The sequence below is a fragment of the Leuresthes tenuis genome, unplaced genomic scaffold, assembly GCF_036924035.1.
Source record: "Leuresthes tenuis unplaced genomic scaffold, fLeuTen1.0.hap1 SCAF_11, whole genome shotgun sequence".
Classification (NCBI taxonomy): domain Eukaryota; kingdom Metazoa; phylum Chordata; class Actinopteri; order Atheriniformes; family Atherinopsidae; genus Leuresthes; species Leuresthes tenuis.
The window spans coordinates 9,128,554-9,154,320 of NW_027325365.1; the positions used below are offsets into that span (position 1 = coordinate 9,128,554).

At 38.5% G+C, this 25,767-nt stretch overlaps 4 protein-coding genes across 4 annotated transcripts in view; all 4 read right to left on the minus strand.

The window, feature by feature from the left end:
- LOC140317824 (uncharacterized) overlaps positions 1 to 25,767 on the minus strand; it is a 98,064-nt gene that overhangs the window by 32,301 nt on the left and 39,996 nt on the right. The window lies entirely within an intron of this gene.
- On the minus strand, positions 2,975 to 6,280 carry LOC140317817 (signal-regulatory protein beta-2-like). The gene is given in 6 exon segments (XM_072395326.1): positions 2,975 to 3,207; positions 3,727 to 3,788; positions 4,351 to 4,476; positions 4,581 to 4,931; positions 5,740 to 6,066; positions 6,246 to 6,280. Coding segments are annotated over 6 exon segments (1,023 nt in total). The 5' UTR covers position 6,280; the 3' UTR covers positions 2,975 to 3,084.
- Positions 10,968 to 12,412, minus strand: LOC140317819 (uncharacterized). The gene is made up of 5 exons (XM_072395327.1): positions 12,081 to 12,412; positions 11,611 to 11,967; positions 11,385 to 11,516; positions 11,250 to 11,287; positions 10,968 to 11,150 (listed from the first exon to the last, which is right to left on the minus strand). The coding sequence occupies exons 1-5, from the start codon at positions 12,382 to 12,384 to the stop codon at positions 11,016 to 11,018; spliced, it is 966 nt and encodes a 321-aa protein (XP_072251428.1). The 5' UTR covers positions 12,385 to 12,412; the 3' UTR covers positions 10,968 to 11,015.
- On the minus strand, positions 19,651 to 20,973 carry LOC140317820 (uncharacterized). The gene is made up of 4 exons (XM_072395328.1): positions 20,907 to 20,973; positions 20,459 to 20,809; positions 20,016 to 20,372; positions 19,651 to 19,871 (listed from the first exon to the last, which is right to left on the minus strand). Exons 1-4 carry the CDS (start codon positions 20,947 to 20,949, stop codon positions 19,681 to 19,683), a joined length of 942 nt encoding a protein of 313 aa, XP_072251429.1. The 5' UTR covers positions 20,950 to 20,973; the 3' UTR covers positions 19,651 to 19,680.

The following is a 25,767-nucleotide window of genomic DNA, read 5'->3' on the forward strand; positions in this document are numbered from 1 at the left end:
AAGTGATATACTATACATAATCTGTTATTAACATCAAAAGGGACAAGTCCAATTTTCTTTGTTGTTTTTTTTTCGTCCAAACAAGTTTTGAATTTACAGCCCTGGTGATCGCAGTAACCTGCTTGGTCATTTCTGTGCTAGTAAATATCGTTTTCATCTGTTACCGAACAAGAGTGGCACGCAAACAATTTGAAGGTAAGTGCCATTTAATAGTTCTAAGATTTAAAAATCCTCCTGTTTAAGTTTGTTTCATTCCAGCCTGACCTCATTAAACATCTATGTAGACAAATAATGTAAAATCATACATTTGTATTTGTATTGTACATTTGATTAGATGATCAGAGTCACCGGCAAATAAAAGACGTCAGTTTAAAACTTAAGTTAGTGTCCTGACGGAGTTAGATTAACTTCTTTAGTCATCAATGTATAATGAATGAAAAGTCTGAAGTGCACAGTATTCCTATTTTTATTCATCACCAGGGATGCAGAGCGCCCCCTCACAAGCAAGACATGACAACTTGTGCCAACAAATAGATTATTCTGTAAGTAACAAAACTATACTAAATCAAAATAATTATTAATGTCAATCCCATTAGCTCATAGTGACAAATTAACTGATTTATATTTACTCTACAGACTGGAGGTGGAAATTATCTAAACTATGCTGACCCCGCCCACAATCGACCCCTCACAGTTTGCCTACTGGCCCCACTGAGGACACCATCTCCTCTGCTCTCCACCTGATCCTTGCTCACCTGAAGGAGAAAAAGACTTATGTGCGGATGCTGTTTCTGGTCTTCAGTTCAGCATTCAATACCATCGTCCATCAGCGGCTGGTAGAAAAACTTGGACCCCTGGGCTTCAACACACTCCTGTACAACTGAGTGCTGGACTTCCTCACTGACAGAACCCAGTCAGTGCGCATCAGAAAGAACACCTCCAGTGTCATCATCCTCAGCGAGGGTTCTCCTCAGGGCTGTGTTCTGAGCCCCCTGCTGTTCACCCTGATCACCCTGATGACAAGTTTGCGGACAACACAACAGTGGTGGGCCTTATCAGGGACAACGATGACATAGCCTACAGAGAGGAGGTGGAGTGGCTGGTGGACTGGTACAGGGTGAACAACCTGATCCTGAACGTGGATAAGACCAAAAAGGTCATCGTCGACTTCAGGAAGAACCAGTCCAGCCACTCTCCTCTCCTCATCAACAACACGGCTGCAGAGGTGGTCAACAACACCACGTTTTTGGGGGTGCACATCACAGACACCCTCATCTGGTCTGTGAACACCACATCACTGGTGAAGCGGGTACAGCAGCATCTGGACTTCCTGCGACGAATGAGGAGATACCATCTGCCCCCGACATATCCTAACCACCTTCTACAGGAGCACCATGAGCATCCTGACCTACTGCATCTCTATGTGGTGTGGAGAATGCAGGGCCTCTGACTGGAGAAATGAGGAGGATGGAGAGGATGGCAGAGAAGATCATAGGGACTTCTCTTCCTCCCATTCAGGACATGTGTGAGTTGTGTGAGCCGAGTGAGGAACATCATCCGTGATGTCTCACACCCCCACCAGAGAATGTTTACCCTGCTACCCTCTGGAAAAAGGTTTGGAAGCAAAATAGCTTTTTCCTCCATGCCACCAGACTGTTAAACAGGACATAACAAAGAAACACTCACTGAACAGACACTTTTCAGTTTTTTTGCAGTACTGTGACTGTCATTTTGGCCTCTGTTCTTTCTATTTACCTTCTGTTTCATACATATTTTTCTTTTTTAAACACTTCTCAACATTGCCTGCTGCTATTATTTTATACCGTTATTTTATTGATTTTTTTTTTTACCCTCTTGGTCTGAGGCAACAATGCCAACTACCACACCATTGTGTACCCCTTACGAAAATGTATAAAAGGCAATTTATTTACATGAGTGACATTGGATCGGATTAATGGCAAAATTACAATAAGACTGAGTTATACAGTTCATGTAGACACCTTAATCTGACAAAAAAACGGATCGGATCAGGTTACTCGCGATCGAACAAAGACCCGAGATAACACGATCCAAACGTAAACTAAAAGTGCATGTAGACGGCAGAAGCACGTGATGGATTGGATTGAGCGAAGGCAATTTATTTACCGCACTTACCACTGCAGAAACACATCACTTTGTATATCACCTTTTGAAATGGTGTGAAAATGTAGTTACTGAAAGGAGTAGGGTTCTATGTTGGAAATTTTAGTAATGCACAGAGTCAGTTCTTTTCTTCTGAGGAGATAATAGGCTTTTATAATAATATCTTGCAAGAGAGAACAACACAGTACAAAATATAGAGTTGCTCTGACCGCTGAGGCAAAAACAAAGTTATATTGCCCACTTGTCACGTCATCTCTCCTTGGGTATAGTTGATCGTTCTTATCTAGTCTACCTTCCCTCCCCAAACCACAGTTTAAGTTACCCAGACACAGTTGTAAAGATCAGCTTCATTTCTGTCCCCCTTAAAGTACAGCTATCTCATTATAACAAGCCCCCATTACAGGGTCCCTCTAAGTTGTGCCCGTATGGATTGCAGATGTGTGCTACCCAATAGACTCACTTCTTTAAAGCAAGAGCAAAAATGTATGTTTTACTCTTTTGACATGTTACAGTCATTTGCAGTATCCCATTTCCCTTAACAATGTCAAATTCAGTTATGTGTGGAAGTAGCACTTTTTATAGCAATCATGATTACACCAACCAGTAGTAAGTCTCTTTGTATGTGCTGTAGTTTATATCCACTGCCTCACCTCATAAATGTGCCTGATTAATTGTCATAATATCACCTCCTGTAACACAAAAACATTCACAAAGCATTTGAGCTATATACTTTCACAAAATGTCTGTACAAACAGCACTGCCACATTTCAAAGACAAAATTTCAAGGATCCTAACAAAAGTAACAGGTTGTAAGGCTTTAGATTACAAAGAAAAAGGAATGTTATTTTGTAATTCAGCCAAATAAAAGTTGAAATTGAATTCACATTTATTCACTCAAACAGCGAGAGGCCGGTGTTTTAAACCATCCTACAGTGAATACATTTATATCCTGCTTTTAATCTGAGAGTACACACTTTCTTCAGTCTTCAACTTCTTCTTTCCTCTTGTAGCTTTCCCTCCAGAGAAATGTAATGCAGCATAGTTCAGATCCTGTCCACCTTCATTCTTTGCAGCAAAAAAAAGGATTATCATAAAGTCATGCAAGTTACTCAATCCATTTAATGGGAATTGTTACAGCAAAGTATTAAAGGAGAACTCCGGTATTTTTAAACCTCAACCTTATTTCTGGCATGAAATACGTTTATCTACTCACCAAGAACAGTTTGGCGAAAGTCGGCGTCCTTCGGAAGCTATTTAGGTAATTGCGATTGGCGTATATTCACATAACAGCACCTATGAGCTAACAGAGCTATAGTACACGTTTGTTCATTAATATGTCTTAAAGTATTGGTGAAATAAAAACGGATAATGCCTTATTTAGAGGCTGCATTGTCTTTGCCCCGTTCACTCCGTTATATGGATTGCAAGTTATCTAAATAGCTTCCGAAGGACGCCGACTTTCGCCAAACTGTACTTGGTGACTTGGTGAGTAGATAAACGTATTTCATGCCAGAAATAAGTTCTAGCTTTAAAAATACCGGAGTTCCCCTTTAACAAGTAACTTAATTTGGTGTCATTACTTACGATAGCCTCTCTATTTTGGCTCAAGTTGTCATGTCTTGTCTCTGAAGACATGCCTTCTACTCCTAAAGTTGAAAAAAAACCCACGAGTGTCACTTATTGAATAAGACTTTTTATCAAAGACCCATAGCTGACAGGTAGGGATGGGAATCGAGAACTGGTTCTCGAATAGAGCCGGTTCCAAGTAGTTAGATTCCGTGGAATCTATCCAGCCTGCCTAACGATCCCATTTATAGGTTCTGCTAATGTCTGACGCATTTGCGTGAAGATGCCATGTGCACACTTCGGATTTGTTTGTGTGACTGGTCTGGATACAGGAGGTTGCATTATAGCAATTAATCAGGCACATTTATGAGATAAGGCAGTGGATATAAACTACTAGAGCTTTGATCACATCAAAGGGGGGATCGGGGAGTGGGTGAGAATCGATAAGAGAACCAATAAGGAACCATAACCATAACCGATATCGATAATGGAAACGGAATAGCTAAATTCTTAACAATTCCCATCCCTACTGACAGGACAAGCATAATTTGGCAACAAATCAACAAAAAAAAAAAATCTAAACGGTCTTCTTCTGTCTTTGTCCTTACTTCAGCAGAGTATAAGGACATTTACAGCACTTACCTTTTATTTGATCACATGCTGTTCTTGGAGTTCGGTAACATATGAAAACAATGTTTACAATCACAGAAATGACCAAACAGGTTATTACTGCCACCAGCAAAGTGAATTCAGAACTTGTTGGTTGATCTAAAAGTAAAATAAAAAAATTTAAAAAACATTTGTATTTACCAATTCATGATAACATCCACATCTTATGCAAATAACTCCTATTAGTAAACATAAGAAATGACCAATTCCCAGTTTGGTTCCGTTTCCAAAAAGTATCTCTCCACATGTGGCCACAGCACAGTAGTAAGTCCCAGCATCAGAGGAGCTGATGTTCTTAGAGAGACGAAAGACACATCTCTTCTGAGTGTCGGATTTCTTTTCACATTCATTACGTTCGTTTCCATCAGTGTAGATGATTTCTGGATGAGAGTTTTATGATACATCTCTGAACCAGAACACATCTGCTGGGCACATCTTGTTCTCAGAGTCAGAGAGGACTGAACATTGTAGAGTCATTGAGTCTCCTGGACCAGCTGGATCTGATACTGCCAGCTGCTGGACAACAGTGTAGTTTGATGTCCTCTTACTGTTTCCTGCATAATACAAAGCAAATTTAGATATTTGGAAAATGTACTTAGGCGCTTTAATCTTGAGTGTTTACAATGTATTTTGGAAAGTCAGAAATCTAAATGACATGATTGTTACAGTCTATGCTCTGTCACAGTTTATGTTTTGTTTTCAGGTTATGTTCTGGTCATGTTTTTCCTCTGCCACCTAGTTTCACTCATGTCACCTGCTTCATTGTTCACAGCTGCACCGCATTCACTAATCACTCCCTCCACAGTATTTAGTCTCCTGGTTTCCTTTCATTCACTGCAGAATCCTCACTATCCCTTCATGCCTTGCCACAGAGAGATAAGTCTGGTTATGCCTCATAGTCATTGCTCGTAGTATTTATTCCATAGTCTTGTTATCACAGTCCTGTCATAGTTATTTATTCATAGTCTTGTTACCATAGTCTTGTCACAGTTAATCATAGTTTTGTTTTGTTTATCATAGTCTTGGTTTTCTGCCGCGCTTTTTGTTCTTGCTTTTTGCTCCCTGTTTTGGAATAAACCGTTTTTGTTAAACATAAAGAGCTGCATCTGGGTCCTACCTCACCACAGATCGTGACAATGATACACATTTTTGCCCTGTCAAACTATTGTCATATAAACAGTATATAAAATGTCTGATCTTGAATACCAAAGTATTTATCTCCTCTAACATGTTTAGAGACAGGTGGGTTTTTTTGTTTTTTTTTTAGTCAAAATCTAGAATAAATACAGTGCAGCTGTAAGTGTTTGTGTGCTTGAAACATCTCCAAAACAATGCAATTAACGGTTAATGATACATAATTACCTCTTAATGACAAATATGTTCCACTCCAAGTATTCTTGTCCCAGTCAATGGCCCCACAGTGATACATTCCCTCATCTTCTTGAATTGTGCCGTAAATAGTCAAATTGCTCATTTTCTTATGATATTTTAACTCCAGTCTTGTGGCAGAAAATCCTGGTCCATACGTGGGGCTTGTATTTTTCCACTGCATTGAAATGATTTTCAGAGTATCACCCGCACTCTGCTTGTACCACTGAAGTAGCGTAATGTGCAGCCATTCCTTCGGCAAATCACAAGTCAGGGTTACAGGTTCGCCGAGTGGAACTGTGACCACTGGAACCAAGGTATCTGCATAGAATACAAGAATAACATGTAATACAGGAAACAGTGAAGGACAAATAGACTGCAATACTGTGCAATATAAAACAACTGGACCCCCCCCCCCCCCCCCCCCAAAAAAAAGAATCACCCATCAAGCTGACCCACATGAATGGCAAATTATTTTAATTATTGAGGTTATAACTTACGTCCTTGATTAAGGAGAAGCAGTATAACCATCATCATCAGAGTCATCTTGACACTGTCTTCATTGAGACGTGTGTTGATATTTAAGTGACAGAAGGAGGTGTGGTGATCCAGAACGTAAAGTGCATCTGATTGGTTATCACATGGATATACAATCAAAGTGCATTTCCTGTCCAACTGGTCTTTTCATGCTCTATGAGCAGTGTATTCTACTCATTACACCTATGACCTCATACAAATAGGACATGAACATATAATTTTGAGGAAACATCAGTGGTTGTAATAGATATAGAATAACATTACTATCGCATTGAAATTCATTGTAATGAGAATGTTAAGATTGTGTGGAAAATCTTGTGAGTTGTTAAGTGATTATCATAAGAACTCACAGCAACAACAAATGTTCAGACCTTTTAAAGTTTTCCATCTTTTTGTGTTTCAGACCTAAAACTAAATCACCTTAAAAGGGATTCATTTCTTTGTGTCACTGACGGCAGGAGACCACAGGCCTGTAGATTCATTGTGTCACTGCTTAAACAGATCAGTGTGTGGATGCAAAACAATTTTCTCCAGTTAAACTCATACAAAACTGAAATCATTGTCTGTGGCCCACAGAAACAAAGAGAAAGTGTTATCTAATACCTTGAGACTCTCTCTCTAGAACCTAATAATCAGGTTAGAAATCAACAGATAATATTGGACTCAGACCTGAACTTTAACAGCCACATTAAATCAATAACATCATCAGCTTTTTACCAAATAAAAAATATTGCCAGAACCAAAGGAAGTGTCTGAACCAGATTTAGAAAGACTAATCCATGCATTTGTCTCCAGCAGGTTAGAATACTGTAACTGCCTGCTCACTGGGCTCTCGAAAAATATGACCATATTAGTCCCATGCTCAGGTCTCTTCACTGGCTTCCTGTCGCTCAGAAAATAGACTTTAAAACAGTTCTGCTTGTGTACAAGTCTCTTCATGGTCTAGCGGCAAAGTACATGTTAGAGCCATATGAACCAACTCGGACCCTAAGAAACTCAGTGAGGGGTCTCCTGCTGGTGCCACTAACAATGAACAAGAAACAAACATTTCGTCAGTCAGAATTACACTTTTAAGTTCCATAATCTTGTCAGTGACTTGTGTGGTTTTGCTTACACAGAACACATAGTTATTTAAGCCAGACCAGACATTCAAAGGAAAAGATGCTGCTTTTGGAAATCAGAATAAATTCCACACATGATGCCACCATCACCATGTTTGAAACTACATATAGTAATAACAAAGTTAGGATTTGTACCTGGTTTCTTTCTCATATTGCTTTATGAATTATGGCCTGAGTTATTCTTTTCTTTTTTTTCAGGTTAAAAAATCTAAATATTTTGTCCTGAATGTCAATTAGGTGACTCTTGGAAATAACAAGCAAGATGTATGGATTTGGAAAATTATTACATTTGTTTGGCCACCCTTATATAAGTGCCTTATTGATGGAATGCTGCAGTTTTCCTTGTGTAAGATTAAAAAAATCTAAAAAACATCCATCATTGGCTTGGTATCTGTCTGACTAATGGTGTGTGTACTTGATAACTCAGTTTGACTGGGCAAACCAGTCTAAAAAGTCTGTTCATGATTCCAGTCTGCAACGTCGGAATGATACTACACCTACTTCGCTGCAGAAGTTCTCTCATATTCTTTGAGGAATATGTGTCCTGCAGCAGCTATATCTTACAGGTTTACATACAACTATCAAATTCTGATGTTACATTACTCAGACGTAGCTGACACTTTTATCCATACAGACTTAAAAGTAAAGAACACATGGAGGGATTTCTGAGGTTCAGCATCTTGCACATGCACACTTTGAGATGTGAGCTAGAGTCATGTGGTTTTGCTGGCATGCACATGTAGGTCCACTGACAAAATGACAGCCTCTGAAGGGATAGCCTTTATGTCAGGGAAGTATCAAGGATATTTTGAATGTGTGGCTGAAAAGGAATTTAAAAAAAACTACACCATGAGATGCAAAATAGTGACTGTCAGCTGTTTAGATTTCCAGTTAAACTGTTAGATACACATCCATGTTCCATAGTAGATTGGTAAACGTTTGTTATTGCTAGAAAGCACTGATATATACAATCTTAGTTACGTTGATTTTATTTTATTTAATTTAATAATCAAACAGGCTGCCACTGATCAAAGTGCTGTACATTAAAAAGAACAGACTAGAGGGCTGCATTGGGATTGGGTCCCACGGGACCCAACTCAAATCTTGCGGGAGCGGGCGGTGTGAACTTTGTTGCGGGCGGGCAGCTAAAAGAAAACCCTGTGGGATCAGGTTGCCAGGTCACGTGTATGATAATTATCGTATTTGTGTACGATGTACGATCAATAATCCCAAAAAGGCCACATATATGATCATTTGACCATTCTGTGAATCTGTGGTTGTAATCGGTTGTAATCAGTCTGTCGCAACTGCCTGTTGGATTTTTTTGTGAACCCTGAAGGCATTTCCATTTCCATGTGACAAGTTTCAAGCCAATCGTGCTTTTCTATGTGAGCTACGAGTGACGTGCATGCGTTTTCCTCAGAAGTTCCTAACAGTAGGTGGCCTCCAGGCCTCATGATTTGGCTCATTAGTTCCCACTCGTCATTGTTTACGGAGGACATTTAGCCTAACGCAACTACTGATGCAAAGCCGTGAGTGCCTGTTAGACACTATTCAACACGAGAGTGACTATAGCGCATCAATAGACTTGTACTAATACTACATTTCCCACCTAGCAACAATGTCGGGATGTATCCCAGCGACAGGATGTCAATAAATGATGTGGAAAGGAAGCTCAAAGAAGGTCTTTACAGCACAAAGACAAAGCAAGGCAAGTCTGACATTTGGAGACGTTTCTCCTGCGGGACGGGAGAAGACACAAAATCAGTGCATTTCTATTATTGTGCAGGCATAAATTCTCAAAGTTTTGCGGGTGTGGGTGGGAGTGGACATACACATTGCGGGAGCGGGCGGTAATGGTCAGAAATTTAGTGGTAGCAGGATGAAGAAAACAGTCCTGCGCAGGGCTCTAGAACAGACCATAAAACCAACACAAATATTAGTAAAATACCAAAGATTTAAAGCAATTAACATAGATGAATAAAAACACATTTGTACATCAACTAACGGATCAACATCAAAATGTTTGAGGGGTGATAGTGAATCCATCCCAACACCCTCATCTTGTAGACCCTGGTTTTGTGGTAGTTTCAGTCTATATAACCCAGGTGTGACTTGTTTTAGTTCATTTCTTTTATATTTATTTTCCTCCTTCTTTGTATTTAGTCAGGTTTAGGGAACTAAAAGGACTTAATTATGGTTGGGAAAACATTGTGGTTTTGTCTTAAATACAGCCTTTAAAACTACCCATGTTTTGACAAAGTGTTCATATGACTCAAATGTGAGTGACCACCCACCTTTTTAGGTGTAGAGATGATTAAATGACAGGTATACAGGGTTTTACTCTGGTGACTGAGTTGCTGAGTTTTTGCGGAAAACAAATATTTTTATTTTGGTCTGAAAACTTCCAAAACTTTGTGGAAACAGGAGCCATAACATCATCCATGGCTTATCACACATTAGCATAAACTGTGTGGTGTTGTACACACGAGGGAAATAAAAAAATGTGATTCTCACAGTGTCACCGCTTTCATCCAGATGCAAGTCGGCCCACTACAGCAGATAGATGACAGCATCATCCACCTCCACAGCAGACCGGTGGGCAAACTGTACAGGGTCAAATGATCTCACCTGCAGCTTTAAAATGAAGACCTTAACCCAGATTAATGATCTTTTCTCTATGATCCCCTCTACCCCTACAGATAATTGGTTCAAAGCACTCAATTCATTAACAACACAGTTTTATTGGAAAAATAAAAGACCCAGAATGTCACTTTCAACGCTACAAAATAAGAAATCACATGGTGGACTTCAGGCACCACATTTCTTTCATTACTTCCTTGCACATTAACTATAGTATTTAGTCAAATGGATCCAACAACACAACCACAATTACACCTGGCTGGAATTGGAACAAAGTCATTGTCAAAACTTCTCAAATATAGATCTTCCTTTCCTTTCAAACCGTGTACATCGCAGAATCCACAGCCCCCCTCCACATCCACCCACACATACAAACACACTTAATGATCATCCCTCTAGGGTTACGGTGCCACTGTGACTAATCTTTTATTGTAATACCACACACACACTTGCATTGGCCAGTCTGTCAATCATAACTCACCGAACATGATGCTAATAGCATGTGTTTACTCTATCTTGTCATATTCGTCCAACTGATCTGTCAGTCTGTCGTGTCCCACTGTCTGAACATCATCCTGTTTTCTTTCTTGTCGGTGCGGTTGCTTAGTTTTGTTCTGTATTGTTTGTTTCAAATTTTGCAAATTTTTGTATACAGAATTTATATGCATATGCTACCACTACAACGGGGTAGAAGATAATACGTGAACATATGCAAGCGTAACATTTTGAGTTTATTAACATATTGTACTTTAATACCAAATGAAAATAAAGTTGTTCTCCAAACAGGGGGGTGGTGGGCCAAAAAATAACAAAACAGATTAATTCAATCAGATTGGAAAGCATTGTATATAAAGTAGCTTTAATGACAAGCAATGTAATTGTACAATCGGTTGATGAGGTTGAAACACTGTTCAGACTGTAGCAGAGGAAAGAAAAAGATTAGCATGAAATACCAAATTCAAAGCATTGTTAATGTATCCTCAAAACTCTGACATCATTGTAAACCGTCTCCTCCTGAGGAGTTTTTACATTCCTTCTCTCTGCTCTGCCAGCTTTCTTCCTCGTGAAGGTTGGTGCTGCATAAGTCAATGAGACCTCATCTCTCTGAGAAAAAATATGAAATTCATGGAGGAATTTTAAGAGAGGGCAGACATCCAATACATATGTGCAAAGAACAATATGACTTTATCTTTTCCACTGTACCTGCTGACTCTGATGATCATTGCAGGCTGTTACAGCATCTGTTGGCAATGTGACAGAAGTGTAATAACATTAAACCCATACTCAACCCATTTTGCAAAGTACCATTCATAGATTGATGAATGAAACTTATGTTACCATTACAATGACCACAAGTTTTCTTCTTGATGGTATAAATGAGGACGGATATAACAATGAGACTTGTTATAAAAGCAGCACATAACAGCAGAAGAACTGTATTGGCTGTCTGCAAATTCCACATGTTGGGTGCTGGAAAAATAGAAGATTTTGGTAAAATTTTACAATAAGACAAAATGTTTGTGATGATTTTGATCTATTTTACCAGATTCTGTTCTGTAAATACCGCCAATATCCAGTTTTGCTCCATTTCCAAATATAATTTCTCCACATGCGGCCACAGCACAGTAGTAAGTCCCAGCGTCAGAGGAGCTGACACTCCTGGAGAGACTGTAGACACATTTCTGTGTTGAGTTAGTCTCAGGAAGCCTCTCACATCCATCACCACTGTTTCCATGAGCATAAATTAAACCTGGATGAGATTCATCTGATCCAGCTCTGAACCAGTGCACACTGTGACCTGCTGAACAGGTTTTCTTCTCAGATTTAAAGAGGACTGAACACTGAAGATTCACTGGGTCTCCTGGATGGACCGGATCAGATGGAGGCTCCTGAATAACAGCAGTGATGTCTGGTTCTGGTCCTGAAAAGAAAGAAAAAAAAACAATTAAAAATTAGAAAAAAGACAAACATGTTCTTCTATGAAGAAAATCTTTTGAAAATAAAATTAACATCAATAAATTCACTTTTGTTTACCTTTAATTTTCAGAAAAGTTCCATCGAATAAGGTCAAACCAAGTAGACTGATTTTGAAACAGTAGTAAAGACCAGTGTCACTGAGCTGAGCTCCATTCAAATGTAGAATAAAGTTCTCAGGCTTGTGTTTAGCAATGATGTGATCAGTCACATTAACTTCGTCAAACTTAAAGTTATAAGTTCCTCCCAGAAATTCAGGCCAGTTCCCAGAAACAAGTCTGATCCAATAAAAGGTTGCTCGGAGCGAATCAGATGTCTGATAAGGACACGTCAGGGTCACATTTTGTCCAACGGGGACAGTCATGGTCCTCAACTTCAAATCATCTGTGGATCCTGGAAAACATGTGGCCCCCCCAAAAATAATTAGAAAAAACTATTTTGTAGAAACAATAAAGAAAGATGTGTTTATTTCTTATACAGTATACTCTATATATCATATCTTTTTATATACTTACGTCCCACTCTGAGCATCAGCAGTGCATAAAATACGATCAGCATTTTTTGGAATAATCCACCAGAGGCTGCAGTCAAATAACAAGATGTAATAAGGAAGGTGACTTTAAGATAATCGTGCAAAGTGGGAGTGAACAACTTCTAAATGATCTGATTGGCCTTGATGTTTCACCACAGTGGAAATAATGTCAACCATCTTTCCAACCTATACACATAAAACATCAACAGTGACCTTTTGTTTGATGCCTGATGGAGGGTTTTCTTTATTTTCAAAGAATAAAGTCTAAATTTAAAACATGTTTTTTCAAATTTTCAAACGAATCTGTTACGATAAAGCTGTTTTTGTTTAGAACACAAACACATATAAGCCTGAGCAGAACATAATTTGATCTCGTGGGGATCATCTATCAACTGAATTTTCTCTTACTCGAGAATAAGGAAGACGAGACAACATGACATGCTTTGTGTCGTTGTTCATTTTTGTTTTGTTTCTGCGTTATTTCTACGAGCTACAGCCTGGTTTCCAGAAACCTAAAACACATCACAGGTACATTTCTTATTATTCACAGCATGAAATATTCTCCCTGTCAGTATGAAATAATTAGAAGTTAAAACTCATCTGATTCTGACAAGTATGAGATTATGTTCAACTGTCATAAAATACCAATTAAGGTGTTATAGAAAGTAACTTGAAAGAGAAAGATTATGAAGGCATCTTGATTTAAATGATGATATTTGACGTGGGACTCTTACAGATGTGTTGTTTATTCCCCCAAAAGTTTGGGGTTTTAAAAGAGCTTGTTTAAATTGAGGCAGCAGAGGCCACAAAATCCAGATTTTGAACCATAGTAAGTAACAGTACCAGGTTTCTGGAGCGTTATTATGAGAAATTGATTTCTGTATATGAAAAATACAAATATCTAACTTTTTTGTTGCAATGATATCAAAAGGAAGAAGAAACTATGTAAATACTGAATATATTCCAGCCAGCCAATTCAGATATGCCACGTCACAAAGGATGACCCAACCTCTCGGCCTGTGAGTGATGTTAGTAGGAAGAGGACAGCATACAGAGCTGGGTAGGTGGCTGTGGTCACACCCTCCATCCTCATTACTTCCTACAACTCTAAAGGTGGCTGTTAAGAAGCAGAGGCAGTGCACTGCTCTGACAGTAAAAGGTACAACGTTTAACCTCAAGAAATGCTCCAGCGGTGATAAAAAAAACCCTCATAATACAAAGCAGACCAGTCTAACATCAAGGACCCTGACATTGAAGAAAAAGTTAACAAAGTAGAGTGGATATTTCTAAAGCAAAATGAAGGTCATCTGCTTGCAAAGTGGGAGGGGTTAAAACCGCAGCAGTTTGTTAGGCTGCAACATTCTCACTCAACATGGTCAATATATAGTTGATTTCAGGTGAGAACAGATTGGTTTGTTAATCAGATTGTTTCTAATACACAGCGCATCAGTGACATGAAATAAGAAAATCACTAGTTTGATTGCTTTTTGCATTTGGGAACGTGTGTTGCTGTCACACTGCACTGTCCCACCTCAGGTTTCCTGTTTGTGTCTCCACTGTTCACTAAGTAATGAAGGCTAAATTTCTAACAGCATCCTGTGTCCAACCCCTCGACACATAGCGTGTTTTTAAATATGCAATATAGTGAGGAGAATCAGCAATAAGGAGATTTTCTGTATGTGTGCACAGCACTGGTTGTACATAAAACAGAAAAACACAAATAATCTATGGAAACTTCAGCATTCTGTGGTTGGGCTTTCAAAGGTGTGAATACAAAGTGCCTTCACTTCCTGTCTAACCAACTACTTCAATCTTGTGAAGAGGGTCTTTGACTGTTGTTTGATCCTTTTTAAATTTAAAAGTAAATGCAATGTTGTTATGACTAATATTAATATCAAAACAACTTACAGGAGCAGTTAAATGGTAAAAGAAGGATTGGTTTTCTTGCTGGTTTTATGTCAGTTTCATTTTCAGTTTCTCATGAATTAGTTAATGTGCACACATTTGTCGTAATGATGTACTGGCAGCCAGTTCATACCAATGGTGAATGAATCCATATATTTTAGTTAAAACCCAAAATCAACTTAAATCAAGATGGTGTGTTTCACGAGTGCTTTTCTGTGGAAAGCAATGAGTTGCATTTTTTAAAACACATCAAAGATAGGCTAAAGTTTATCAAACTAAAAGTCATCTCCTTAACCCTCTCATGTCTTTATTCTCACTTCACATGTTGTTGCAGCTCTGTTATGAAACTAAACAGCTTCAGTGGTTGGTCAATGGGCGGAGAAACGGCCCACCGCAGCTTTTGTTTGTGAGAGTTGCTGCTGAATGAGGCTTTGCTTGTTCTCTTGACAGATTTGCAGAGAGCGTTCATAAAGCTGCAGCGATAAGGAAACATATTTGTTCAAGAGTGTTCACATGATTACAAAGAGTTAAATCTGCAAGACTTTAAGAAACATGGACATCATTCAATGCAGTTTCTCAAAATATTTTTCACATGAATTTTCTTTCTTTCACTTTTTCTGAAAGTTTAGCTCACACTGCTTCAAAAGTCCTTTCATTTTAAGTGTTCAAGTGTTGAGTTCATTGCATTAGCTTTATTTGTTCATCTCTCTATCTCAGATGAACTCTTATCGAGAGGAGTCGACAGCATTTTTGGACAGAGTTGATATCTAGGTTCCTTCTTGTGTAACACAGATCTGCGTTACATTTCTTTATGCAGCGGCTGACTGTGCTGAGTGACCGTGACAGTTTCTCATGCATTGCCTACTGATGGCTCGTGTTATGATTTCTCTGGACTATCTGACATGACTCACATTATCATGCACATTAGTGGTTGAAAGACAACAATTCTATCCAAACTTGAACTGAGAAAACTATTTTTGACACTTTTCAATGATTCTCTGCATTCAAATAACAAGACGTAATAAGGAGGGTCACTTTAATATAATCATGCAAAGTGGGAGTGAACAACTTCTAAATGATCTGATTGGCCTTGATGTTTCACTGTACCACCACAGTGGAAATAATCTTTCCAACCTATACACATAAAACACCTACATTAAAGTTTTGTTTGATGCTTGATGGAGGGTTTCCATCACTTATACAGATTACAACTAAATAACAAAAACAGTAAACCCAGACACTCTTGTTCACTACATTGCTCACATATTTTTATGTGTTATTGTGTTTTTTAACTTTTCAGCTGATGTTATGACAATAAATATCTCCAGGGATGACCTTAGATTTCTTAGATTTAGACCTTAGATTCCACAAAGTGGTAGGCCATATAAAATGAAAGAGCGGCATAAGGGGATGCTGAGGCGCAGAGTGTGCAGGAGGTCGCCAACTTTCTGCAGAGTCAATCGCTACAGACCTCCATGCTTCATGTGTTCTTCAAATTAGCTATTAACAATGCGTAGAGAGCTTCATGGAATGGGTTTCCATGGCTGAGCAGCTGCATCCAATCCATACATCACCAAGTGCAATGCAAAGCGTCGGATGCAGTGGTGTAAAGCACGCCGCTGCTGGACTCTCGAGCAGTGGAGACGCATTCTCTGGAGTGACGAATCATGCGTCTGCATCTGGCAATCTGATGGCCGAGTCTGGGTTTGGTCGTTGCCAGGAGAACGGTACTTGTCTGACTGCATAGTGCCAAGTGTAAAGTTTGATGCATGAGGGATTATAGTGTGGGGTTGTTTTTCAGCAGCTGGGCTTGACCCCTTAGTTCCAGTGAAAGGAACTCTGAATGCTTCAGCATACCAAGAGATTTTGGGGATGGCCCCTTCCTGTTCCAACATGACTGTGCACCAGTACACAAAGCAAGGTCCATAAAGACATGGATGAGCAACTTTGGTGTGGTAGAACTTGACTGGCCTGCACAGTCCTGACCTCAACCCAATAGAAAACCTTTGGGATGAATTAGAGCAGAAACTGTGAGCCAGGCCTTCTCGTCTAACATAAATGTCTGACCTCACAAATATACTTCTGGAAGAATGGTCAAAAATTCCCATAAACACACTCCTAAACCTAAAATAAAAGTATCTAACTCTTTTGTTGCAACAGAAAGATCAAATAAACTGTATAAATGCTGAATATACTCCAGCCAAGCGATTCAGAATTGCTGCATCACTAATGATAACCCACCCACCCACCTGTGACTGACGTTAGTAGGATGAGGACAGCATACAGAGTTGGGGAGGTGCTTGTGGTCATACCCACCATCCTCTTTACTTCCTTCATCTCTATAGGTAGTTGTTGAGAAGCAGAGGCAGTGCACTGCTCTAACAGCATCACTGCAGGACATTTATATCAAGTTGGTCAGGATTTTCTAATCAAGTGGTGCAAAATAATGCAGGAGAGGAAACTCGTATGACTCTGGAAGAAAATAACACAACATAAAAATGTCAGGGGATACTCCCATTTTATTTTGTAGCCAAATGATGAAAATACAAATATGGACCTCAAGAAATACTTGCAGCATCATTAAGGTACCAAAGTAGGGTTGACTTCAGGTTAGAACATGCTGGTCTGTTAATTACCTTGTTTCTAGTACAAAGTACACCAGTGACATTAAACCACAACATCAGTGGTTTAATATCATTTGGGGATGTGTGTTGTTGTCACAGTGCACTGTCTCATCTCTTCTTTCTTGTTTGTGTATCCACTGTTCAGCGTCTAATGACGGCTAAAAGGGAAAAAAGCTGTGAAGCTCTTCTTCAACAACATAAGTTTTGGCAAATTTCTAACAGGAGCCTGTGTCCAACCCCTCTACATAAAGTGTGTTGTTAAATATGTAGTGCAGTGAAGAGAATCAGCTATTTGGAGATATAGTTTTGGCCTTCTTTTTTTACCTTGTGCTCTGTCTTTGTGAGCACAGCACTGGCTGTGCATGAAACAGAAAAGCATAATTCATCTATGGAAACTTCAGCATTCTGTGGTCAGGCTTTTGAACAAAGGTGTGGCTTTATTTCCTGTCTAACCAACTGCTTCAATCTTGTGAAGAGGGTCTTTGAGTGCTGTTTGGTCTTTTTTAAATGAAAAAGTACATTTGCAATGTCCAATGACCAATATTAATATCAGAACAAGTCTCCAATTGCTGCTGTGAAGTCACATCCACTTTGAGTGAACAGCTTCATTAATGGTAAAAGGTGGAGACAGTTTTTGTCTGTGTGGCTGCTGCATGAGACTTTTTGTTCTTATGAGAGACATGCACTGTAAGACCAGAAAGAAAGAAGGTCTTATTCATCTGAGCAACACATTTTAATATCAACATTTAACAGAATTAACAAAGCATGCTTTCAACTACAAAAGTTGTGCTGAACAAACATAAGTCTATGAATATGTGTCAAAAAACAGTTACAAACCATTTCCGTCTCTATTACTTTGTTCCTCCATGTGGATGCCGACAAATGTCAAAAATAACCACCAACGTTTCAAACTGCAATGTTATTTTCATTGGTAGCAGGACCCATCACAAAATTTCCTCTGTTCATGCTCTGACAAATAAAACTCAAAAACATCAACCAACCTATTAAATAACCAGGCATGCTGACAAGTTATTGTAAGTCAATGAAACTTTAAACTGCCTTATTCTATTATGGAAACGCCATATAAAAGAATGTTTCAGATAAAAACACATAAGCCGGTCCAAAGTACAATGAAATCCACTGTACGGTCGCGGGGGGCTGGAGCCTATCCCAGCAGTCATCGGGCGAGAGGCGTAGTACACCCTGGAGAGGTCGCCAGTCCATCACAGGGCCACACAGACACAAACGAGATGAACAATCACACACATGCTCACACTCACTCCTAGGGACAATTTTAGAGACACCAATTAACCTAACATGCATGTTTTTGGATGGTGGGAGGAAGCCGGAGTACCCAGAGAGAACCCACGCATACACGAGGAGAACATGCAAACTCCACACAGAAAGGCCCCAGGTGGGGATCGAACATCATCAATATTATTATTCAAAATGTTCTTCAGCCATTACTTATAAATAGTACTCTATTTTTACCATATCAATGTTTATTTATTCCCATGTTAAGCTTTATAGGCATATTTTTATGCTGCTGAAATGATATTCTCAATGGTTAGGGCTAAGGTAGAAGTAATGGTTGTCATCAATTCCAAGTATGTGGCATGCAAAGGCCGACAGAAAAAAATATATATAAGTAATAACATGCAACATGACTTTTGATGTAATACACTATTTTATTAGATCAGGTTTCAAAAAAGACCTGGAATCAATCTGTTGCACATACTGAAACATGAAACTATGAAAAGTCAAACATGAAAATATTTAAGTAAATTAGCAACATTCATGCGAAATGAATCATAGATTTGACCTTTATTCATGAAATATATTTTTAGGTAGAAGCAACATATGAACACAAAAAACAGTTTGAGTAAAATTGTTTTACATAAAGCAGAAGGTAACACCAGTAAAACGGCATCTCACAAAAAAACTCTCGAAAAAGCAAGTAAGATTAACAGGTTCAGATACAGCTGACATGGGATTTAGCTCCTTCACCCTGAATATAAGAAAGCAAAGTTTGAGAATAGATGATGGATGATTCACTTCCTTTTCCTAAAGAACAAGATTTTAAAAATGACTGATCACTCCAGAATGACCGCGACCCGACCGACGGATTAAGCGGGTATAGAAAATGGATGGATGGCACTCTGGAATGAGAGGTACCGTGACTGTACCACCAGTTCTACAGAGATGAAAAACAAGTCTTAGTGCTGCTTAAGTGTTCTATTGTCCACACTGTGCCAGCAACGAAAATAAATAAGCATTAAATACCAAATTCAAAGCATTGTTAATGTAGGCCCAAAACTCTGACATCATTGTAAACCGTCTCCTCCTGAGGAGTTTTTACATTCCTTCTCTCTGCTCTGCCAGCTTTCTTCCTCGTGAAGGTTGGTGCTGCATAAGTCAATGAGACCTCATCTCTCTGAGGAAAAATATGAAATTCATGGAAGAATTTTAGGAGAGGGTAGATATTCAATACATATGTGCAAAGAACAATATGAGTTTATCTTTTCCACTGTACCTGCTGTCTCTGATCATTGCAGGCTGTTACAGCATCTGTTTACAATGTGACAGAAATTGGACAATATTAAACCCATACTTTTATGAAATACTGTTTGATAGACTGATGAATGAAACTTTTGTTACCATTATAACAACCACACGTTTTTTTCTTGATGGTATAAATGAGGACGGATATAATCATGAGATTTATGATCAAAGCAGCACATAACAGTAGGAGAACTGTATTGGCTGTCTGCAAATTCCACATGTTGGGTGCTGGAAAAATAAAAACACCCATAAATTATGATTAATGATTATAACATAATAAGATTATACAATAGGAAAGTTTGTGATGATTTTTAATGGATTTCACCACATTCTAAATTATAAATGATTTTATATAGAAAGTTGCGTTAATACCTTTAATGTCCCGTTTTGCTCCATTTCCAAATAATATCTCTCCACATGCGGCCACAGCACAGTAGTAAGTCCTAGTGTCAGAGGAGCTGATGTTCCTGGAGAGGTTGTAGACACATTTCTTTGTTGAGTTAGTCTCAGGAAGCCTCTCACATCCATCACCACTGTTTCCATGAGCATAAATTAAACCAGGATGAGATTCATCTGATCCAGCTCTGAACCAGTGCACACTGTGACCTGCTGAACAGGTTTTCTTCTCAGATTTAAAGAGGACTGAACACTGAAGATTCACTGGGTCTCCTGGATGGACCGGATCAGGTGGAGGCTTCTGAATGACAGCAGTGATATCTGGTTCTGGTTCTGGAAATAAAAAAACAACAAATCAAAAATTTACATGTTTTACTTTTTTATTTAGAAGAAATCTATGTGGATTCACTTTTATTTACCTTTAATTTTCAAAAAGGTTCCGTACAAAAAAGTCATGTCAAGTTGTTTGATTTTAAAACAGTAGTAAAGACCAGTGTCATTTAGGTTAGCTCCATTAAAATGTAAAATAAAGGTTTCATTCCCTTGTTTTGCTGTAATGTGAGGAATCTGGTTAACATCATCAAACTTATTATCAAAGTTATAAGTTCCTCCCAGAAATTCGGGCCAGGTTCCAGAAACAAGTCGGATCCAAAACAAGGTTTCTTGGTGCAGATGAGATGTCTGACGAAGACACGTCAGGGTCACGTTTTGTCCAACAGAGAAAGATGTTGTCACAAACTTAGAATCATCTGTGGATCCTGGAAAACATGCTGCCCAAAGAAAAAAAATTACATTTTGTATAAATAAGTGAGATAGATTTTCACATTTTCTGTATTCTGAATATTCTTTGTTTCTACATATACTTACGTCCCACTCTGAGCATCAGCAGTGCATAAAATACGATCAGCATTTTTCAGATTTATCCACCAGAGGCTGCATTCAAAAAACAAGACGTAATAAGGAGGGTCACTTTAATATGATCTTGCAAAGTGGGAGTGAACAACTTGAAAACAATCTGATTGGCTTTGATATTTCACTGTACTACCACAGTGGAAATAATGTCAACCATCCTTCCACCCTAAACACAAAAAAACACACCAACAGTAAGCTTATGGTTAATGCTTGATGATAGGTTTCCATCACTTACACAAAGTAAATGACCAACGGTAAATCCAAACACTCACATTATCAGTGTGCTGGGACTTTCCGAGTTAAACTAACTTCTATTTAAATCTGTTCGTGTTTAGGAGATGCACATTTATAAACCTGACCGTCATTAGACTCGTCTTTCAAAACAATTTTCTGTCACAAATGATGAAGGATGAAGAAGCCAGATGACATAATATACCCCATTTTTGTGTGTACATCGTTAATGTTTTGTGTTTGCTATATTCATGGAAACTGTAGCTTGGTTTTCAAGAACCTTAAAAAGTTTTAAAGCATTAAACATTTTTATATTTTATTCATGGCATGTCCTCTCATTCAGAATGAAATGATGGGGAGTTTAACAAGTGGGGGGCAGAAACAAGTGCTCATCCAGTTTGTTTGGCAAGCTCCTAAACAGAGATGACAAAGCAGTTAACTAAGAGATGGAAGAAAATTGTTCAAACATTTCGAGGGGATTGCAGCTCCTTCGTCAAAAGCCGGAGAAGATTGTGGATCCAGGCCTGTAAAGTGAACTGAGGTTCTTTGAGTCCCAAATGTAGTAAAGTCTCGCTTCAATTTAGTGCTCACTTTGGGTCACAAACCTCAACACCGATGTCAACAGATTTTTTTAAACTACACAGATAGAATAAATATGTACACTTATGAGTTGGCCTGCATGCAGATTTTTGATGATGTGTACCAGACTATGTAGTTGCTCACTATGGGAGAACTACCTTCCTCTAGAATAGTGGCTAAAACTGTTTTCATTGTTAGCTTTGACCTCACCATCTGTATCAGATTAGATTAGATTAAGACTTTTATTGTCATGTAGATACAGGAAATACACAAATTTAGGTTGGCACCTGTTGAACACACACCTGCACATGCACAGGGTCACACATTCATGGAGACAGATGCCATATACACTGAGGCAGTGGGCATTCACCGTGCCCGGGGACCATGGCACGGTACCTTGTTCATGGGCAAATCTGCATTGTTTTTTTATGTTTTATTCAAGAGCGAGATCCTGTTGTAAAGGTGATGTATAGTGAAAGACAAACAGCATATAGATATAAAAAGATCCAATTTAATTTAGGGTGGCTGACATTAAGTGTTTATGGTTTGATTCCCAACACATATCAAATGCAAAACAACTGGAATAAATTGAAAGACAAGATATTCTTTGGACACAGGGTATGGACCTACATTATTGCTCCATCCAGACAACACAAACCCCCTTTGTGGCAAAAACATCCAACATGGCTGCCACCACTAGTCATGGGAAAGTATTTGTTTGTGAAATTCATATGACTCTGGGGGCAATGGCAACATAGAATGAAAGGGTATGCTTGTAATAGAATTATATAAATAGAAAGATTAACCTCAAGAAATACTTCAAAGGGACAAAAACACCTCATAACACAAAGCAGTCCAGTCTAATATGAACAACTCTTGCGTCAAAAAAAAAAGTTACCAAAAGAAGAGTACAGTATATTTCTGCAACAATTTCAACTGCTTGTAAAGTGAAAGTGGTTAAAACAGCAGCAGTGTTTATGACGCTGCAACATTTTGGGTCAGTGTGGTCATTATATAGTTGACCTCAGGTCAGAGCACAGTGGTTTCTTAATCAACTTGCTCCTGATAAACATCACACCAGTGACATGAAACCACAACATTACTAGTTTGAATGCATTTTGCATTTGGGGACACGTGTTGCTGTCACACTGCACGCTCACCTCGTGTTTCCTGTTTGCGTCTCCACTGTTCAGCATCTAGTGAAGGCTAAAAGGCCAAAAGCTGTCATAACAAAACTGGTGCTGGAGTTCTGCTAAGTATATGATACACATGAAACTGTTACTTCCTGTCCACAGCAACTCTATACATGCAGTAGGGTGCAGAAGAGAACTAACAATTAGGAAATGTATCTTATAAAGAAGGACCTTGTAGCCCTCTTTGTGCATACATCACTGCTTGCGCGTGAAACAGAAAAATATATGGAAACTTCAGCATCCTGTGGTGGGGTGTTCAAAAAAGGGCACGAATACAAAGCGGCATTGCTTCCTGTCTAACCAACTGCTTTAATCTTGAGAAGATGGTCTTTTACTGCTGTTTGATCTGTTCTAAAAGAAATTATAGCAATATATCAAACTAGAATTGATCTGCTTGACCCTCTTATGTCTGTTTTCTCACTTCACTTGCTGTTGCAGCTCATAGTCAGCTCTTTTCTGAGTCTAGCTTCAGTGATTGTTCAAAGGGCAGGGAGACGGCCCACCACAGCTTTCGTCTGTGAGTGATGCTGCTGAATGTGACTTTGCTTGTTGTTCTCCTAATAGACATGCAGAGAATGTTCACAAAGAGGTAGCAATAAGGAAACATGCATGTTCAAGAGTGTTCACATGGTTACCAAGACTTCAGTTAGGAAGACTTTTTAAGAAAGTTGGATAGGTTCAGCAGAAAGTTAGTAAGATAATCACAAAACATTTTAGTGAAGCCCACAGTAAGAAATCCAGAAACCAAAAGTCTGAAAAAGTCATTCAAGCTTTTGAATTTCGTTGGGAAGCCTTGTGACTTTTGTCTGAAAAAACCGAGACGTTTGCCTTGTAACTGTCATTTAAGAATCAGAAACAAATTAGAAAGTTGACAAAAATAAGTTTATTTTTTAAGCAGTTCGTGAGAATTTCTGGCATTACTTTGATAGTTCTTTATTTTTTCTTTCAAGGTTTAATCTGCTTCTATTACCCTATAATAGCTATCAAATCCATTTGACATTTTGAAATGAACTCATGTCCAGATGCATGGAAATGGATATATATATTCCTTCTCTTATACAGTCTCAGGTAACATTCCTGAATGCAGTTGCAGAAAATATTTTTTCACTCACCACAAATATGTGGCTGTATTGATCATGGTGGTAGACCGTTTTTTTAAGTCAGTGCAGCCTGATGGCTGGAATCTCAGACATATTAACAGGAGTTTTTTTCTTTTCCAGCCCTTAACGTTGACAGTTTTCCAGACTCCTCCCTTTAAAGCTTACTGATGACTCTGTGAACAGGTTTGGCACAAAGTTAGGGTGCCTTTTATATTTGGTTCTGACACACTCACCTGTGGTCAGTTATTCTGAAGCTTGTACATTCAAGAAACCTTTCTGTCTTTAAGTCCTTCCTAAATCTTTTTGAGAGTTTCTAAATACAATAGAGTTTGTCAGTGAGGACGCTGAACATTGTTTCTTTGGACTCTAAACCTCTTTTAAGTGTCTTGCCCACACACATGTGGAGCGGCACGGGATTGACCAACAATCCTTCTGACCGGAAGACAACCTGCAGTGACAAAAAAGGTGATAAAGCTCCAGCACAGGTAATCATCAGACTGAAGATGCACTGGTCATAGCATAGGAAATAACTTATTTAACTTCAAAACAAAGAACAACAAATGATTGATTTGTATATGTCCCCTCTTGTCATGTACACACACTAAGCAGTCTTTGTTTTCATAAAAGGAGATATGAGTATTTGACCTAACAGCTCAATTGTAGATCATTCAAACAAATTGGTAGATCTCATGGTCTCTGGTGATTATGTGACGGTGGGTTTTATGAACAGCACAAGGACAGATCATATTCACAGCATGCAAAAAAATGTGCATATGATATGATAACTGCAGCTTCTGATATGCTGCTAACTGTGCCACAGTGGGTTTATTGACAATACAGGAACAAAAAGTAAAGGAAAAGAGTTAATATAAGAGTGTGTGTCCTGCTTTCACGTCAGACAATCCCAACCAGCAGCATTCTTCTGTACAGGCAGAGCAGTACCAGGTCACTAGTCTGAGTTATGTGACATGTTATATCCAACTGTTACCTTATGATGATAGGAGGAGGTTCTCAAAGCAGAGTGTGCATAAGTGATACAGTGGATTGATACAGCTTTTAGGAGAAAGTATCAATTTTTCACTCACTGTCAGTGAAATGCACAACAAATAAAGTATGTGTCATTATTTCTTAACATATTGTATGATAAACAGATCAACCTATTGATTAATTACAGGTTGAAACAATTTTTAAATAGAGTAAAAAACATTCATGAAAGGGTAATAAGTTTATAGTATGTATAGATATTTTCTTCTGTTCAACGTATCCAAAATGCTGGAAGAAAACGTAAAGACTAGAAAATTCCTCTAGAATACTTCTGAGAAGTTAAAAAAACAATACATCACACATTATCAGAACAATAACAAAATCTTAAGACAGTTTATTCAAAGAGACTTGCAACATTACACAAACATAATTCATGCATGATCCATCATAACTTTGAAAACTATAAAATAAAAAAAATGGTTTGTCTCACATTAGGTTTCCAAAGGAAGGATACTGATCCAAAATCAGTGGTGTTCTTTCAAAATAATCAGATTTAGACACTTTTTTAATTTGCCTGACATCTGGTCCGTTCAAATCAAGTTGTGTTTATGTTAACATTCCAAATCTATTTTTAAGTTGGAAAATTAAGAAACAACATTCTTGATGAATTTCAGTTCAGAGACCCTGATTACTTTGTGTTCATTCTGCAGTTTTTTTGAGCTGTACAGA